The sequence below is a fragment of the Nerophis ophidion genome, linkage group LG28, assembly GCF_033978795.1.
Source record: "Nerophis ophidion isolate RoL-2023_Sa linkage group LG28, RoL_Noph_v1.0, whole genome shotgun sequence".
NCBI classification, from domain to species: domain Eukaryota; kingdom Metazoa; phylum Chordata; class Actinopteri; order Syngnathiformes; family Syngnathidae; genus Nerophis; species Nerophis ophidion.
In genome coordinates, this window is record NC_084638.1 from 10,943,426 (window position 1) to 10,960,993 (window position 17,568).

Below are 17,568 nucleotides of genomic sequence, written 5' to 3' on the forward strand. Positions count from 1 at the left end.
CGCCTGCAGAAAAAGTGTGGGCACCCCTGTTATAGAACATATTTTTTGTTCCATGCACATGAGACTGAGAAACTCAACCAGTGCAGACATTTGGACCTATATTTCATTATTTCTATGAATTGGACTCATGTTTGAATCACTTTGTAATATTTTCTTACTCACCTTTAAACTTAACTAGATTTTGAATTACGTGACATCTTACTCAAACTTTATCTGGACCGACTCTTCGTCGGTTCTTTAAAATGCACAAAGGCCTTATAGAGTACCGTTAGGACAAAGCGTGTTTAAAGAATCAATGAGTGCAATGAGTTACAGTATCAGTATTGTACGACGCTCTCTCTCGGCACAGCGAAACGGGACAAGTGTGTGAATGTGAAGTGTTTTCAACAGAATGGCTACGGGAATCAAGGGGACAAATTCAGGGAACATATTACAAATTGAAAGAAAAAGGTTGAAATGTTTTAATCTAAACCTGTATAAGTTAGCAAACAACAGCAGGTTTAAGAAGGACAGTGTTTGTACATGAAATTGTTGAACTTCTCAAAAAATAATCGCAGCAGGCTTCCAAATCCAAAGTGCAAGATGTCAAATTAAAAAGGGAAAATGTCCAGTGTGCATTCTTTGTAAGAATAATGTTTTATAAAGGAATGATTACACAAAATCATCAGGAAATCTTGTCAGCGGTCTCATCCGCTGTAATCGGTACCAAAAGAACCACCACTTTAAATTGCTGCTACAAATAGCTAGTCTGCAGTTTATACAGTCTTCAACTAAAAAGGATACAAAATATATCAAACCAGTGTACAAGTTTCTGTCCTATTTACATTTACACGGGCTGCAAAAAATCTTCAGTTTCAAATATATTAGGATAAGCAGAAAATGAAGTAAAAGCACACACCGCAAACCTTCATTTCGGTGTGTACTTGGAAGACTAAATGTTACAATCATGCTTCTAATAAAGCAATATAAACCAAGCCACAACTAAGCTTGCTGGTAGAAGAAATGGCATGACGATTATTACAAAAATGTCAGTACGTTTGTATTGCTTTCAATCTGTAACAATGGGTTCTTGGCCAGTCTCCACGACCTGAGCTGAAAACCAATCTCGCACCTGCTGGTAGCTCATTTTTGACTTATTGCATAGAGTGTCGAGATCTTTTTCATTGAGCGGGCCAGTTGAGAGGAAATAGTTAACCAACGGCTGGACGTTTGGGAAATCCGCAGAGGTTCCGTTTGCTTGAGATTTACGTTTGCGGCTACCTGCAACCCGCGGAGATGTTCCAGAGCCGTTGGTTAAGGCAGCGCTACTTTGCTGGACAGCGAGTTCTGCCAAGAATTTATCACGGACGCCCTTGACCCATCGGAGCTGGCCGTTTTTAACTGCATAACGCGTGTCCCCGAACCACTGGATAACATCGGCTCGAGGTAAACCTGTAATCTTAACAAGTTCTGTGTATTCTTCGCTCTTGGGCCATTGGCAGAGCAAGAAGTGCTGCTTTAATAAAGCCAACTGCTCCTTGGTCTTTCTTGGTCTGCCTGCGGTTGTCCGAGAAGCAGATGTAGATGCTACTGACTGGGGTTGGTTATTGCCTGTGGCTGAAAGGGCTGGCTTCTTTGATGTACTGATGCCGTTTGGGGGCTGTTTGTATGGTGACGCCGTAAGTGGCGGTGTTCCGGAGGGGGAGGGGGAGGCAGACGATTTGACTACTTCAGGCGGTTCCTGTGCAGGAGTACCTTGGTCAGGCTTGCTGGGCTTGGTCAGCTGTAGAGGTTCTTCTTCACTCTGTTCCCCGTCTTTGAGACTGTCTCCGTCACCGGAAAGATCTTCTACCGTTTCATATCCCTCTGCCTCAAGATCTCTTTCCCCAAATGCCTCAAGGCTGTTGGACAAGAAAGTCTGAAAAAAGTGTGAATTACTCCCCACATTGCTTCGGGCTGCCTCCTGGCCCTTTGCGGCGTTCAACTGACGACCCTTTTGTGTCGTAAGTGGAATAGGCTCACTTTGTTGCTCCTGTTTACCCCCTCCAGCTGTGAGGTTAGAAAAGCTCTGGGCTGCCGCTAGGCTTCCTCGCCCGACTCTTAGCTGGTAACGGCTGTCGCTGAACCATTTGCGGATGTCGTTGCGGCTCAAGCCAGTCTCTTCCTGCAAACGTCTGAGCTCTACTTCTGCAGGCCAGTTCTCTCTCAAAAAGCTTTTGCGAAGTGCGGCAAGCTGAGGTTTAGATTTTTTGTAGCGCCCGTGGCGATGTTGTTGGCGTGAGGACACGGAAAGGTCTAAAGAGACCTCAGCAGCAGCACTTGATGGTGTGTCACTCGGTGGGCGGTAGAAGTAAGAATCCTGAGGAGGCGGTAGTGTGGAGACGAAACACGGGGATGTGGATTTGGTTGGTTTATAAGAATCTGGTGATTCACATTTTGGTTTTATCTTCTGTGGAGTCAAAGTGGGCGGAACCTCCTCTACTTCGGAATCTTTATCCACAATGACTTTGGCTTCCTCTGTTTTAGTGGAGTCATCCAAAGAATACGGCACCGACAGTTTCTTACGTGTCTCCTCTATTTCCTCCGATGACCAGCTGATGCCATATTTGATTCTCTGTACCATGAACCAAACCTTTACTTTGTCCAAAGGCAAAGAACATACCCTGGCTAGAGTATTAACCTCGAGCGACGACGGGTATGGAAACAAGTTAAAGGCTTGGACCAGTTCTGGGATGGAATCGAGTTCACTTGTTTGATCAGAGTGTGTCCACACCAGTTTGAGTTCCTCTGACACAAGGGGCAAGCACACTACAGAGTTGTGGTTAGTGGTGAAACTGGTCGCCGAGCCTGAGTGGCCTTCAGACGAATTGGAAGAATGGTGCAAATCCTTAACAACGTGTTTATCTTCTTGCTTGACTTCGCCAGCGGCCTTTGTCTTTTTGGCATGCAAGAATTTCCTGACGCCAAATATTCCAACGTTGCCATTTTGTTCTTCATAAGTCGCCATCGGGGTGATCGAATCAGGGTCTCAGACCTGGAAGGAAAACATATATTTTCAGTTTCTTTTGAAAAAGGTCACACTAACAAATACATATGCTAATGTTTTTCGAACTTTCAGTTCGCCCTCATTGTTGAAGTCAGTTATCGGACAGCTGTTTCCCTTCCCCCCCCTACTTTGAACTCCTTATTCTGAACTCCCACTGCAACGAGTCGTATACCCCGGTCCAGACTGGGTTCCCCTCCCCCCAAAGTGTGGTGGTGGCTGACTTTTGTTTTGTGTGAGCGGGGAGGGTGAAGGGGGGGGGGGACTGGTCGCAAAGGGTGGGAGCATGGAGAATGAACATCCATGAGGGGGAAAAAAAAAACCCCTCACGGTTTACGTTCTCACCCTTTTCTTGTCGGGCTTTGTTCCACTTCCACAAGTCTTCAAAGATAAACGGAGCCACTTCACGTCGACAAGACGCGGCCGTGAATCTGCGAACGGAGAGGAAGAAAATAGATTGGAAGCATTTGCATAACACAAACATGTTTAATGATGTTAAGCAACTTCACGATACAACTTGTATTACGGGGTTATTCTGGACCTCTAATAGTGTCAAATACTGATGAATAAACCACATTTAAATGGAAAAGGGAGAAAATAGAGCGTTAGGTGGCTTCAGCTAAGCATGAAATTAAAACCAGGGGAGACAGGGGCCTAAACTCTGGAACACTCTGCCCCCTCCATGTTCGACCCGCTCCCAAAGCGGAGTCTTTTAAGTCTCGTCTTAAGACCCACTTTTATTCTCCGGGCGTCTAACACTACGCAAGTTGCGCGGTGTTCTGTGTTTTTAAATCTTCCCCCCCTCCTCCATGTTCAAACCTCTCCCACAGTGGTGTGCTTTAAGTCTCATCTTAAATACCCACTTTTATCCACTACGTAAGTTGTGTGGACCTCTATTTCTATTCATTGTTTTGATTGGTTTAATCATTGTTTTTTTTATATTTATGTATTTAGTTTTTAATCCAGGAGCGAAGGATCTTGTTTTGAATACTTTTGTGCAGCACTTTGGGAAGATTGTTGTTGTTTAAATGTGTTTGATGAGTAAAGTGGATTGGATTGGATGAAAATGTGAAGGCAACTCCTAATACCACAACATTCGTCATTGGTGACCTATTGGAACAAATGGCGGTGATGTAATACTTTACCCGCCCTAGTTTTTTTTTTTTTTTAGTTGTATCTCAACATCGGCGTGTATTTCCTTTCATATGGTCTTTTGAGTGGGCATAAACCGAGGGAAAAAGTTGCTAGTAGTGCCAGTAACAATGGTAAGTAATGGTGCCTCTGCCCCCTTTATGGCGTACTAAGTAAAACGCTTCAGTGCACTTTAGCGCCACGCTCCTTTTTTTTTTTTTTTCCCTCAAAATCAAAAAAGAAACTCACCGAAAACGAATCCAAAGATGATCGCGGTCGAACAAGAAGCAGGAATCCCCAGTTTCAGTTTCGATGTAGCTTCCAAATGGCCGAAGTTTAGCGGAAGACCGAGGACACAATGCCCGTCCGTCTGTCGGCTTGACCCTCGGCTTGTTCCTCCGAGCACCTCCGAGGATTACCGGACAACCAAACGCCGTAAACCCGGACTTTTCGTCGAGTCGCCCCCCACCTCCCGCTTAAAAAAATACAAAATAAAATCCTTTCAACGCTGAGCGAGATGTGTGTAGTTCCGCCGCAATGCCTGCTCGGGTCCGCGCTGGCTTTTGTTCTGCTGAGAAGTGTTTCCACTGTCCGGCCACACCGAGGCGAGGCGGAGCTGCAACACCAGGAAGCCCAGCCAGGCCCAACTGACTGTCACGGCCTCAGCGGGGTGGGTGTGCCAGTCGGGCCGGGGAAGGCTTCACATTGGTGGTAGGACGCGTCTGTACAACAAATCCGGGGCAGTGGGTTACCAAAAAAAAAAAAAAAAAAAAAAAAAAAAAATGGCCAGCCACACTGCTCTGTAGGGCTGGGCAATATAGCCTTTTTTTAATATCTCGATATTTTTAGGCCAATAATAGGTGACGAGCAGATATTTAAGTATTTTTTTTACCTATTTAATCTCACTTCAATAGTTTTGCAATACAGTTTAATTAACATTAGATAGATAGATAGAGGCTTCACGGTGGCAGAGGGGTTAGTGCGTCTGCCTCACAATACGAAGTTCCTGCAGTGCTGGGTTCAAATCCAGGCTGTGTGGAGTTTGCATGTTCTCCCCGTGAATGCGTGGGTTCCCTGCGGGTACTCCGGCTTCCTCCCACTTCCAAAGACATGCACCTGGGGATAGGTTGATTGGCAACACTAAATTGGCCCTAGTGTGTGAATGTTGTCTGTCTATCTGTGTTGGCCCTGTGATTAGGTGGCGACTTGTCCAGGGTGTACCCCGCCTTCCGCCCGATTGTAGCTGAGATAGGCGCCAGCGCCCCCCGCAACCCTGAAAGGGAATAAGCGGTAGAAAATGGATGGATGGATGGAATAACAATTGAAATAAACAGACTACTATCCAATAAAAATAATAAGCAATTCTGTACAATATACAAAACACTATAGAAGTACAAAATACAAATACTTTACAATATACAGAGCAAGACAGGAGTACCGAAGTAATAAATAATCAATGACGGACGTATTGCACTCGAAGGGTAGTATTGCACAGTAGGGTATTAGGGCATTATATTGTATAGGGGTGCATTATTATTATTATAAGTTAGAGTTCAACATGGTGACAGCTTTGGGAAAGAAGCTGTCTCTGAGCCTGTTTGTTCTGGCTCTGATGCACCTGTAGCGCCTGCCTGATGGCAGCAAGTCAAACAGGTGGAAGCCAGGGTGTGTGCTGTCCTTGGTATAGATCAATCAATGTTTACTTATATAGCCCTAAATCACTAGTGTCTCAAAGGGCTGCATCAACCACAACACAAACCACTACCACACCCTCGGTAGGCCCACATAAGGGCAAGGAAAACTCACACCCAGTGGGACGTTGGTGACAATGATGACTATGAGAACCTTGGAGAGGAGGAAAGCAATGGATGTCGAGTGGGTCTAACATGATACTGTGAAAGTTCAATCCATAATGGATCCAACACAGTCGCGAGAGTCCAGTCCAAAGTGGATCCGACACAGCAGCGAGAGTCCCGTTCACAGCGGAGCCAGCAGGAAACCATCCCAAGCGGAGGCGGATCAGCAGCGCAGAGATGTCCCCAGCCGATACACAGGCAAGCAGTACATGGCCACCGGACCGGACCAGACCCCCTCCACAAAGGAGAGTGGGACATAGAAGAAAAAGAAAAGAAACGGCAGATCAACTGGTCTAAAAAGGGAGTCTATTTAAAGGCTAGAGTATACAAATGAGTTTTAAGGTGAGACTTAAATGCTTCTACTGAGGTGGCATCTCGAACTGTTACCGGGAGGGCATTCCAGAGTACTGGAGCCCGAAATGAAAAAGCTCTATAGCCCGCAGACTTTTTTTGGCCTTTGGGAATCACTAATAAGCCGGAGTCCTTTGAACGCAGATTTCTTGCCGGGACATATGGTACAATACAATCGGCAAGATAGGCTGGAGCTATACCGTGTGGTATTTTATATGTAAGTAGTAAAACCTTAAAGTCACATCTTAAGTGCACAGGAAGCCAGTGCTGGTGAGCCAGTACAGGCGTAATGTGATCAAACTTTCTTGTTCTTGTCAAAAGTCTAGCAGCCGCATTTTGTACCAACTGTAATCTTTTAATGCTAGACATGGGGAGACCCGAAAATAATACGTTACAGTAATCGAGGCGAGACGTAACAAACGCATGGATAATGATCTCAGCGTCTTTAGTGGACAGAATGGAGCGAATTTTAGCGATATTACGGAGATGAAAGAAGGCCGTTTTAGTAACGCTTTTAATGTGTGACTCAAAGGAGAGAGTTGGGTCGAAGACAATACCCAGATTCTTTACCGTGTCGCCTTGTTTAATTGTTTGGTTGTCAAATGTTAGAGTTGTATTATTAAATAGAGGTCGGTATCTAGCAGGACCGATAATCAGCATTTCGTTTTTTTTGGCGTTGAGTTGCAAAAAGTTAGCGCACATCCATTGTTTAATTTCATTAAGACACGCCTCCAGCTGACTACAGTCCGGCGTGTTGGTCAGCTTTAGGGGCATGTAGAGTTGGGTGTCATCAGCATAACAGTGAAAGCTAACACCGTATTTGCGTTTGATGTCACCTAGCGGCAGCATGTAGATGCTGAAGAGTGCAGGGCCAAGTACCGAACCCTGGGGAACTCCACACTTTACCTTAACGTAGTCCGAGGTCACATTGTTATGTAGATAGATAGATAGAACTTTATTTATTCCGTCAGGAGAGTTCCTTCAGGAAAATTACCATTTTCAGCACAATCCCATTCAAGATCAGACAAACACTACAGGTAGACAGAACAGGATCGCTGACGGGTCTGCCGGCTTCCAGCGCCCCTTACAAAAAAGATGTGATACAGGTAAGTAAACAAGGGGGGTAATGGGAGAAAAAAAATAGTAGATTAAAATAAAATTAAAAAATCGGTCTTAGCTGGGCCCTGGAGAGGGGGTGCAGACTGAGGCCAAGGGAAAAAAACAACTCATAGTACACATCCCTCTTACATGTGTGTAAGAGTCAAACATCAAAGAACACAGAGGACATTAAAGACATTAAAGCAGCAGATACAACCAGACACTTCTACATACAGCTATGAATAAAAAGTAAAATAAACATATACACTGTGGTCAGAGGTGGGTAGAGTAGCCAGAAATTGTACTCAAGTAAGAGTACTGTTACTTTAGAGATTTATTACTCAAGTAAAAGTAAGGAGTAGTCACCCAAATATTTACTTAAAAGTAAAAAGTATGTTGTGAAAAAACTACTCAAGTACTGAGTAACTGATGAGTAACCTGTTTGTTTAATGATTACGGCAACAAATAATGCACAAAAACATAAAAATAGCAATGAGCAAATTCAGAGCCAGGAATATCTCTTAAGCAACTAAAACAATATTATATATTAAATAATAATACATTAAAATAAAAATAAAAATTAAGGCAAATTGAGCCACAATAACTTAACAGCACCATAGGCTCAGTAGGCATTGATTGATTGATTGATTGATTGATTGAAACTTGTATTAGTAGATTGCACAGTACAGTACATATTCACTACAATTGACCACTAAATGGGAACACCCCAATAAGTTTTTCAACGTTAATCAATTACTTAACAAATGACCAAGTCGAGGTAATCTACCTCATATATACATATACATACACACATATCATATACATATATATATATATATATATATATATATATATATATATATGTATATATATATATATATATTTATTTTGCCGTTTTTGTTCACATGTTAAAGGTGTTTTAATGAATATACATGCATGTTTAACATATAGATTCCTATCTTTAATGAAGACAAAATTATAAGTTGGTGTATTACCTGATTCTGATGACTTGCATTATTTGGAATCAGACGTGCACGTTTTCAAATGGAGGAGAAAAAAAGTTCCTCTTTTCTGTCTAATGCCACATGAAAGTCGTTGGTTTTTGGCATCTTATTTGTCCAGCTTCCATATTGGTTTTTATACACTTTACAATAAATACATTGGCGGCAAACGCCGTAGCTTTGTAGCTTGTTTGTTCTGGCTTTCGGAGACTCTTATTTTGTTAGCGCAGGCGCGATGGAGCGGCACTTTTATTGTGAAGACAGGAACTGTGCGATCAGTCTTTAGGCTTTTGACGGGAAGTACGGTTGAAATAAAAAGTGTCTTTTTTCCTTTACACTTTTGATTGATTGGTTGATTTATTGAAACTTTTATTAGTAGATTGCACAGTACAGTACATATTCCGTACAGTTGACCACTAAATGGTAACACCCCAATAAGTTTTTCAACGTGTCGGGTTCTACGTGTGAGGGTCACGTGACCACCTGGCTCTGTTTGATTGGTCCAACGTCACCAGTGACTGCGTTTGATTGGTGAAACGCAGGCATGCGTAGTTCCTACTTTGAATGTGTGTCTGACAAAATCAAAACGAACAAAGCGTGCATTAACAGATCGATTAAAAAAAAGGTAGCGGGTAGCGACCTGATTGCAGATAAATGGAGCGGAGTAAAAGTAGCGTTTCTTCTCTATAAATATACTCAAGTAAAAGTAAAAGTATGTTGCATAAAAACTACTCTTAGAAGTACAATTTATCCCAAAAGTTACTCAAGTAGATGTAACGGAGTAAATGTAGCGCATTCCTACCCACCTCTGACTTTGGTGGCCTCTGCGGTGTTCCACGCCAACGTCCGCTGGGGTGGGGGGGAGCATGGCCAGACACAGGAGCAGACCCAACAAAGCAACCAAGACAGCCGACTCCACTCTCGGCCAGTGTCCAGTCCGCATGGATGAGCGAGGATACGTTCAAGGTGACTGCGGTGTCCGACACCTGCTCACCCAGCCAAGACACCGCGAAGCCTCTCCGTCCCAGAGCTCAGTGCTAGCTCCGCAGCCCTGTCCCCTCATCCGCATCTCCTCCAGTCCCTCCAAACAGACACCCAGCAGCTGGTCTCCATGGCCAAAAGGCAGATCCAGAAGTCCACAAAAAAAGCACCACAGAGGTCACGAAAGTGCCCCCCTTGTCACACAGTCCCAAAGGGTCCCGGACCAAAAGGCAAAAAAATATAATACCACATGAAAACAAGAGGGAAACACAAAAGGATGATACAAGAGCACAGAGCACCTGCCAACAGCAGCCACTACAGCAGCACCATCTTGGAAATTATTATTAGATTATGCAACAGGGGTGTCAAAAGTGCGGCCCGCAGGTCATTTTTCAACGGCCCCACGGCACATTTAAAAAATACGATTGAAAATTAAGTCTTGTTCACGAGTGGGGGAAGAAGGGTTTTCAGGTTGATAGGACACCAATGAGGATGTTTTATTCATCTTGTATCGAGTCTATTTTAACATATTCTATCACTTCCTGGTTTGGTAACCTCAGTGTGGCCAATAAAAACGGGACTAGGTGGTAGAGATGCGCGGTTTGCGGTCTCATCCGCGGAGTCCGCGGATAAACCGCGGGTCGGGCGGGTGACATGACGAAAAAATAGATTTTACTTAGATTCGGGCGGGTGGCGGTTGAACCATCCGGAAATATTTGATATACATGGTTCTGGGATCGGTATCCTTTGCCATTCGAAGATCCATTTAAGACCCGTGTCATAAAGCGAAGAAGACAATAGGAGACGCTAATATTCTCTTGAATGACTGCCGGCAGTCACCCAGATAATAAGAATGTACGATCTGCTTGTCAGTCCAGCATCATGTTATGTGAGGCTTCCGTGGAAACACGCACACGACTGCAAGGCATACTGGGTGACACAGAGTACACTAATGGTTGTGACATAAACAATTTTAACACTCTTAGTAATATGCGCCACGCTGTGAAGCCACACAATACGAGATTGACAAACACATTTCGGGAGAACATCCTCACAGTAACACAACATAAACGCAACACAACAAATACCCTGAATCCTTTGTATCCGTGAAACTACCTGACTATTTTATACATCCCGCTAGCAGCAAACCCCCCAACCCCCCGTGCGTCGGTAAGGTGGGCGGGGTTGGGGGCGCAGGGGTGTAAAATATATTCAGGAATTGTCTCTGAGGGAAGTCACGAAGCTGCAGCAGGACAGAAGCTCCGCTGATCTCCAGTAAGAGGCGACTTATTTCCACAATTTTCTCACCGAAAACTGCCGGTCGACATGTAGTCGGGATCCATGTTCGCTTGACCGCTCTGATCCATAGTAAAGCTTCACCTCCGGGAATTTTAAACAAGGAAACACCGTGCGTTTGTGTGGCTAAAGGCTAAAAACTTCCAACCTACATCTTTCTTCTTTGACGTCTCCATTAACAAATTTCAAAAGATTCAGCAGCACAGATGTCCACAATACTGTGTAATTATGCGATGAAAAGAGATGACTTTTAGCCGTGTGTGGTACTGGGCTAAAAATGTCCGCTCAACCAATAACGTCACAAACACGCGCCATCTTTCCGCGACGTTTTCAACAGGATACCTTGCGGGAAAATTCAAATTGCAATTTAGAAAACCAAACCGTCCGTTAATATTTCATCATTGATATATAAAATATCAGACTGTGTGGTCGCTAGTAGTGGCTTTCAGTAGGCCTTTAATATCTCTATTTTTAGTCCATGTCACGATACACCAGTGGTTCTCAAATGGGGGTACTTGAAGGTATGCCAAGGGGTACGTGAGATTTAAAAAAAAAATATTCTAAGAATAGCAACAATTCAAAAATCCTTTATAAATATATTTATTGAATAATACTTCAATAAAATATAAAAGTACGTTCATAAACTGTGAAAAGAAATGCAACAATGCACCGATGGGGCGGTATTGCTCGGTTGATAGAGTGGCCGTGCCAGCAACTTGAGGGTTCCAGGTTCGATACCCGCTTCTGCCATCCTAGTCACTGCCGTTGTGTCCTTGGGCAAGACACTTTACCCACCTGCTCCCAGTGCCACCCACACTGCTTATAAAAAAAAAAATGTAAAAAATGTATTGGGTTTCACAATGTAAAGCGCTTTGAGTCACTAGAGATAAGTTCTATATAAATATAATTTACTTCAGTGTTGACAGCTAGATTTTTTGTGGACATGTTCCATGAATATTGACGTTAAAGATTTATTTTTTGTGAATAAATGTTTAAATAGAAGTTAAAGGGGAACATTATCACAATTTCAAAAGGGTTAAAAACAATAAAAATCAGTTCCCAGTGGCTTGTTGTATTTTTTGAAATTTTTTTCAAAATTTGACCGGTCCCGGAATATCCCTAAATAAAGCTTTACAGTGCCTTATTTTCGACTCTCTGCGAAGACACTGGCCATTTCCCTGTGACGTCATACAGTGCTGCCAATACAAACAACATGGCGGTTACCACAGCAAGATATAGCGACATTAGCTCGGATTCAGACTCGGATTTCAGCGGCTTAAGCGATTCAACAGATTACGCATTTATTGAAACAGATGGTTGGAGTATGAAAGTATTGAAGAAGAAACTGAACCTATTGAGCGAATAGCTATTGACGCTATTCATAGCCATAGCATGGCCGGATAGCTGCGTTAGCATCGCCGATAAAATGTGCGGACCAAACGATCAGGACTTTCGCATTTTGTGACACTGGAGCAACTTAAATCCGTCGATTGGTAAGTGTTTGTTTCGCATTAAATGTGGGTGGAAGGAAACATAATATAGTTGCAAATGCATCTGCAGGTTATCCATACTTCTCTGTGCCATGTCTGCCTTAGCACCGCCGGTAAATAGCATGTTAGCGTCGATTAATCCAATCCAATCCACTTTATTTATATAGCACATTTAAACAACAATAACGTTTCCAAAGTGCTGCACAGTCATGTTAAAAACAATTGTAAAAAAAAAAAATAAATAAATAAATAAAATAAAATTTTAAAAAAGTATCTATATATATATATTATGCTCCACCAATGACTGAATAAAAACAAAAAATAAATAAATATAAAACCAATAAAAACAATATAAAAACAAATATGATTAAAAACTATTTTAAAGGGTAAAATCAGTTAAAACAGTAAAATAAAAATCAAAGTGTATAAAAAACACAGAGGACAACAGAGAACAGAGGACCACACAACTCACGTAGTGTTAAAAGCCAAAGAATAAAAGTGGGTCTTAAGACGAGACTTAAAACACTCCACTGTGGAAGCAGTTTGAACATGGAGCGGCAGAGTGTTCCAGAGCTTAGGGTCGACCACAGAGAAGGCCCTGTCTCCCCTGGTCTTAAGTCTGGTCTTGGGCACCACGAGCTGGAACTGGCTCTCGGACCTCAGAGCGCGCGCAGGAATGTAAATTTGGATAAGGTCCGAGATATATTGAGGTGCCAGTTAGCTGGCAATCAACATCAACAAAAGTCACCTTTGTGATTTCGTTGACTTTATCGTTGCAAATGCATCTGCAGGTTATCCATACATCTCTGTGCCATGTCTGCCTTAGCACCGCCGGTAAATAGCATGTTAGCGTCGATTAGCATAGCATGTTAGCATCGATTAGCTGGCAGTCACGCCGCGACCAAATATGTCTGATTAGCACATAAGTCAACAACATCAACAAAACTCACCTTTGTGATTTCGTTGACTTTATCGTTGCAAATGCAGGTTATCCATACATCTCTGTGCCATGTCTGTCATCGCCGGTAAATAGCATGTTAGCGTCGATTAGCGTAGCATGTTAGCATCGATTAGCTGGCAGTCACGCCGCGACCAAATATGTCTGATTAGCACATAAGTCAACAACATCAACAAAACTCACCTTTGTGATCTTGTTGACTTTATCGTTGCAAATGCATCTGCAGGTTATCCATACATCTCTGTGCCATGTCTGTCATCGCCGGTAAATAGCATGTTAGCGTCGATTAGCGTAGCATGTTAGCATCGATTAGCTGGCAGTCACGCCGCGACCAAATATGTCTGATTAGCACATAAGTCAACAACATCAACAAAACTCACCTTTGTGATCTCGTTGACTTTATCGTTGCAAATGCAGGTTATCCATACATCTCTGTGCCATGTCTGTCATCGCCGGTAAATAGCATGTTAGCGTCGATTAGCGTAGCATGTTAGCATCGATTAGCTGGCAGTCACGCCGCGACCAAATATGTCTGATTAGCACATAAGTCAACAACATCAACAAAACTCACCTTTGTGATCTCGTTGACTTTATCGTTGCAAATGCATCTGCAGGTTATCCATACATCTCTGTGCCATGTCTGTCATCGCCGGTAAATAGCATGTTAGCGTCGATTAGCGTAGCATGTTAGCATCGATTAGCTGGCAGTCACGCCGCGACCAAATATGTCTGATTAGCACATAAGTCAACAACATCAACAAAACTCACCTTTGTGATCTCGTTGACTTTATCGTTGCAAATGCATCTGCAGGTTATCCATACATCTCTGTGCCATGTCTGTCATCGCCGGTAAATAGCATGTTAGCGTCGATTAGCGTAGCATGTTAGCATCGATTAGCTGGCAGTCACGCCGCGACCAAATATGTCTGATTAGCACATAAGTCAACAACATCAACAAAACTCACCTTTGTGATCTCGTTGACTTTATCGTTGCAAATGCATCTGCAGGTTATCCATACATCTCTGTGCCATGTCTGTCATCGCCGGTAAAATGTGGAGACACTCTGGCACATTCAATGGGGGTCTGGCGGCAGACACTTTGGCATCTTCGGGCCAGTGGTGCAACTTGAATCCCTCCTTGTTAGTGTTGTTACACCCTCCGACAACACACCGTCGAGGCATGATGTCTCCAAGGTTCCAAAAAATAGTCGAAAAAACGGAAAATAACAGAGCTTAGACCCGGTGTTTGTAATGTGTTGAAAATGAAAATGGCGGCTGTATTACATCGCAGACGTCACGTTCTGACGTCATCACCACATGAGCGATAAACAGAAAGGCGTTTAATTCGCCAAAATTCACCTATTTAGAGTTCGGAAATCGGTTAAAAAAATATATGGTCTTTTTTCTGCACCATCTTACATAGGTCTGGTGATAATGTTCCCCTTTAATGAATCCAGATGGATCTCTATTACAATCCCCAAAGAGGGCACTTTAAGTTGATTACTTCTATGTGTAGAACTCTTTATTTATAATTGAATCACTTGTTTATTTTCAACAAGTTTGTAGTTATTTTTACATCTTTTTTTTCCAAATACTTCAAGAAAGACCACTACAAATGAGCAATATTTTGCACTGTTGTACAATTTAATAAATCAGAAACTGATGACATAGTGCTGTATTTTACTTCTTTATCTTTTTTTTCTCAACCAAAAATGCTTTGCTCTGATTAGGGGGTACTTGATTTAAAAAAAAAAAAAGGTTGAGAACCACTGCAATACCCCATATTTTGCCTTAGTCTTGAATGAAGTATGATGATTCTATGTGTCTACATGAAAACATTCTTCTTCATACTGCATGGGAGGTGAGGGGAGCAGTGAGCAGCAGCGGTGCCATGCCCGGGAATCATTTGCACCGATTTAATCCCCAATTCCAACCCTCAATGCTGAGTGCCAAGCAGGGAGGTAATGGCTCCCATTTTTTATAGTCTTTGGTATGACTCAGCCGGGGGTTTAAACTACTAATCAGTGTATACAGTCCTGGTCAAAAGTTTACATACACTTGTAAATAACATGATGTCATGGCTGTCTTGAGTTTCCAATACTTTATACAACTCTTATTTTTTTGTGATGGAGTGATTGGAGCACATACTTGTTAGTCACAAAAAACATTCATGAATTTTGGTTCTTTCATGAATTTATTATGGCTCTACTGAAAATGTGACTTGGTCAAAAGTATACGTACAGCAATGTTAATATTTGGCAAGTTTCACTGCAAAAAGGCGCTTTTGGGAATATTGGACCAGTCCTCTTGACAAAATTGGTGCATTTCAGCTAAACGTGTTGGTTTTCTGACATGGACTTGTTTCTTCAGCATTGTCCACACCTTTAAATCTAAAACCTTAATTCTAGTCATTCCTATACCACTTTCGACGTTGTTTTGGGGTCATTGTCCTGTTGGAACACCCGACTGCCCCCAAGACCCTGATGATTTTAGCTTGTCCTGAAGAATTTGGAGGTGATCCTCCTTTTGGGGCGGCATAGCTCGGTTGGTAGAGTGGCTGTGCCAGCAACTTGAGGGTTGCCGGTTCGATTCCCGCTTCTGCCATCTTGCCGTTGTGTCCTTGGGCAAGACACTTTACCCACCTGCTCCCAGTGCCGCCCACACTGGTTTAAATGTAACTTAGATATTGGGTTTCACTATGTAAAGCGCTTTGAGTCACTAGAGAAAAGCGCTATATAAATACAATTCACTTCACACTTCACTTTTCCATTGTCCCATTTAATCTCTGTAAAGCACCAGTTGCATTGGCAGCAAAACAGGCCCAAAGCATAATACTACCACCACCATGCTTGACGGTAGGTGTGGTGTTCCTGGGATTAAAGGCCTCACCTTTTCTCCTCCAAACATATTGCTCGGTATTGTGACCAAACAGCTAAATTTTAGTTTCCAAGGGACGTGTAAGCAAATATTAACATTTTTGTTTGACCCAGCATTTTTGGTCACATTTTCAGTTGACCCATAATAAATTCATAAAACAACCAAACTTCATGAATGTTTTTTTTGACCACCAAGTATGTTTACAAGTGTATGTAAACTTTTGACCACGACTGTATATACTTTTAATATTGCAAATAAAGAGGGGAGAAATTACTTGAGATCGCTGTGTTTTTACACGGCTATTACTTTTGAATACCGTATTTCCGTTAATTGCCGCAGGGGCGCTAATTAATTTAAAACCTCTTCTCACTCCTGCGCTTACCAAAGGCATGCGGTAAAAGTAAGCATGCGCTAATTATTTTAAAACCTCTTCTCACTCCTGCACTTACCAAAGGCATGCAGTACAAATTTGAGTGTGATGTAAGGATACTCTCATGAAAAGCACATTTAATTAAAAATTAAAAGTCATTATGGTCTTACCTTTACTTACAGTCAATCAATCAATCAATGTTTATTTATATAGCCCCAAATCACAAATGTCTCAAAGGACTGCACAAATCATTACGACTACAACATCCTCGGAAGAACCCACAAAAGGGCAAGGAAAACTCACACCCAGTGGGCAGGGAGAATTCGCATCCAGTGGGACGCCAGTGACAATGCTGACTATGAGAAACCTTGGAGAGGACCTCAGATGTGGACACCCCCCCCCCCCCCCCCCCCCTCCCCCCTAGGGGACCGAATGCAATGGATGTCGAGCGGGTCTAACATGATACTGTGAAAGTTCAATCCATAGTGGCTCCAACACAGCCGCGAGAGTTCAGTTCAAGCGGATCCAAGACAGCAGCGAGAGTCCCGTCCACAGGAGACCATCTCAAGCGGAGGCGGATCAGCAGCGTAGAGATGTCCCCAACCGATACAGGCGAGCGGTCCATCCTGGGTTTCGACTCTGGACAGCCAGTACTTCATCCATGGTCATCGGACCGGACCCCCTCCACAAGGGAGGGGGGGACATAGGAGAAATAAAAGAAGCGGCAGATCAACTGGTCTAAAAAGGAGGTCTATTTAAAGGCTAGAGTATACAGATGAGTTTTAAGGTGAGACTTAAATGCTTCTACTGAAATATAGTCCATGACAGCTAGCTCCTTCTGATCAAAAGCATCGATAACTTTTTAATAGAGGTCTTCCTTATCTTTCTTCAGTTTTAAAAGTCTCTCTGTCTCGAAGGAGAATCTTCCTTTATTACCTCCTCCAGCACATATCACGTCACTCATTTCACTTCTTCTGCAGCCGAGTAGTCGCAAGAAGGATCACTAGCGCCCTCTACTACCAGGAGGCGGGAGTCATTTAATGACTCATATTTGACAGACGCAGCTACGGTATTTTGGCGGTCTCAAGCCGTCGTCTTGCGGGTTCCCAGGACCACCAAGGAAGGACATGGCTTGAG

At 43.0% G+C, this 17,568-nt stretch overlaps 2 protein-coding genes across 2 annotated transcripts in view; one reads left to right on the forward strand and one right to left on the reverse strand.

Annotated features, from left to right (window-relative positions):
- The window catches only part of LOC133545626 (RING finger protein 212B-like), a 56,728-nt gene that overhangs the window by 22,760 nt on the left and 16,400 nt on the right, over positions 1–17,568 (forward strand). The gene's annotated exons all lie outside the window — the stretch shown is intronic.
- homeza (homeobox and leucine zipper encoding a) lies at positions 438–4,858 on the reverse strand. Its single transcript, XM_061891380.1, has 3 exons — positions 4,403–4,858; positions 3,368–3,453; positions 438–3,013 (listed from the first exon to the last, which is right to left on the reverse strand). Exon 3 carries the CDS (start codon positions 2,984–2,986, stop codon positions 1,049–1,051), a length of 1,938 nt encoding a protein of 645 aa, XP_061747364.1. The 5' UTR covers positions 2,987–3,013; positions 3,368–3,453; positions 4,403–4,858; the 3' UTR covers positions 438–1,048.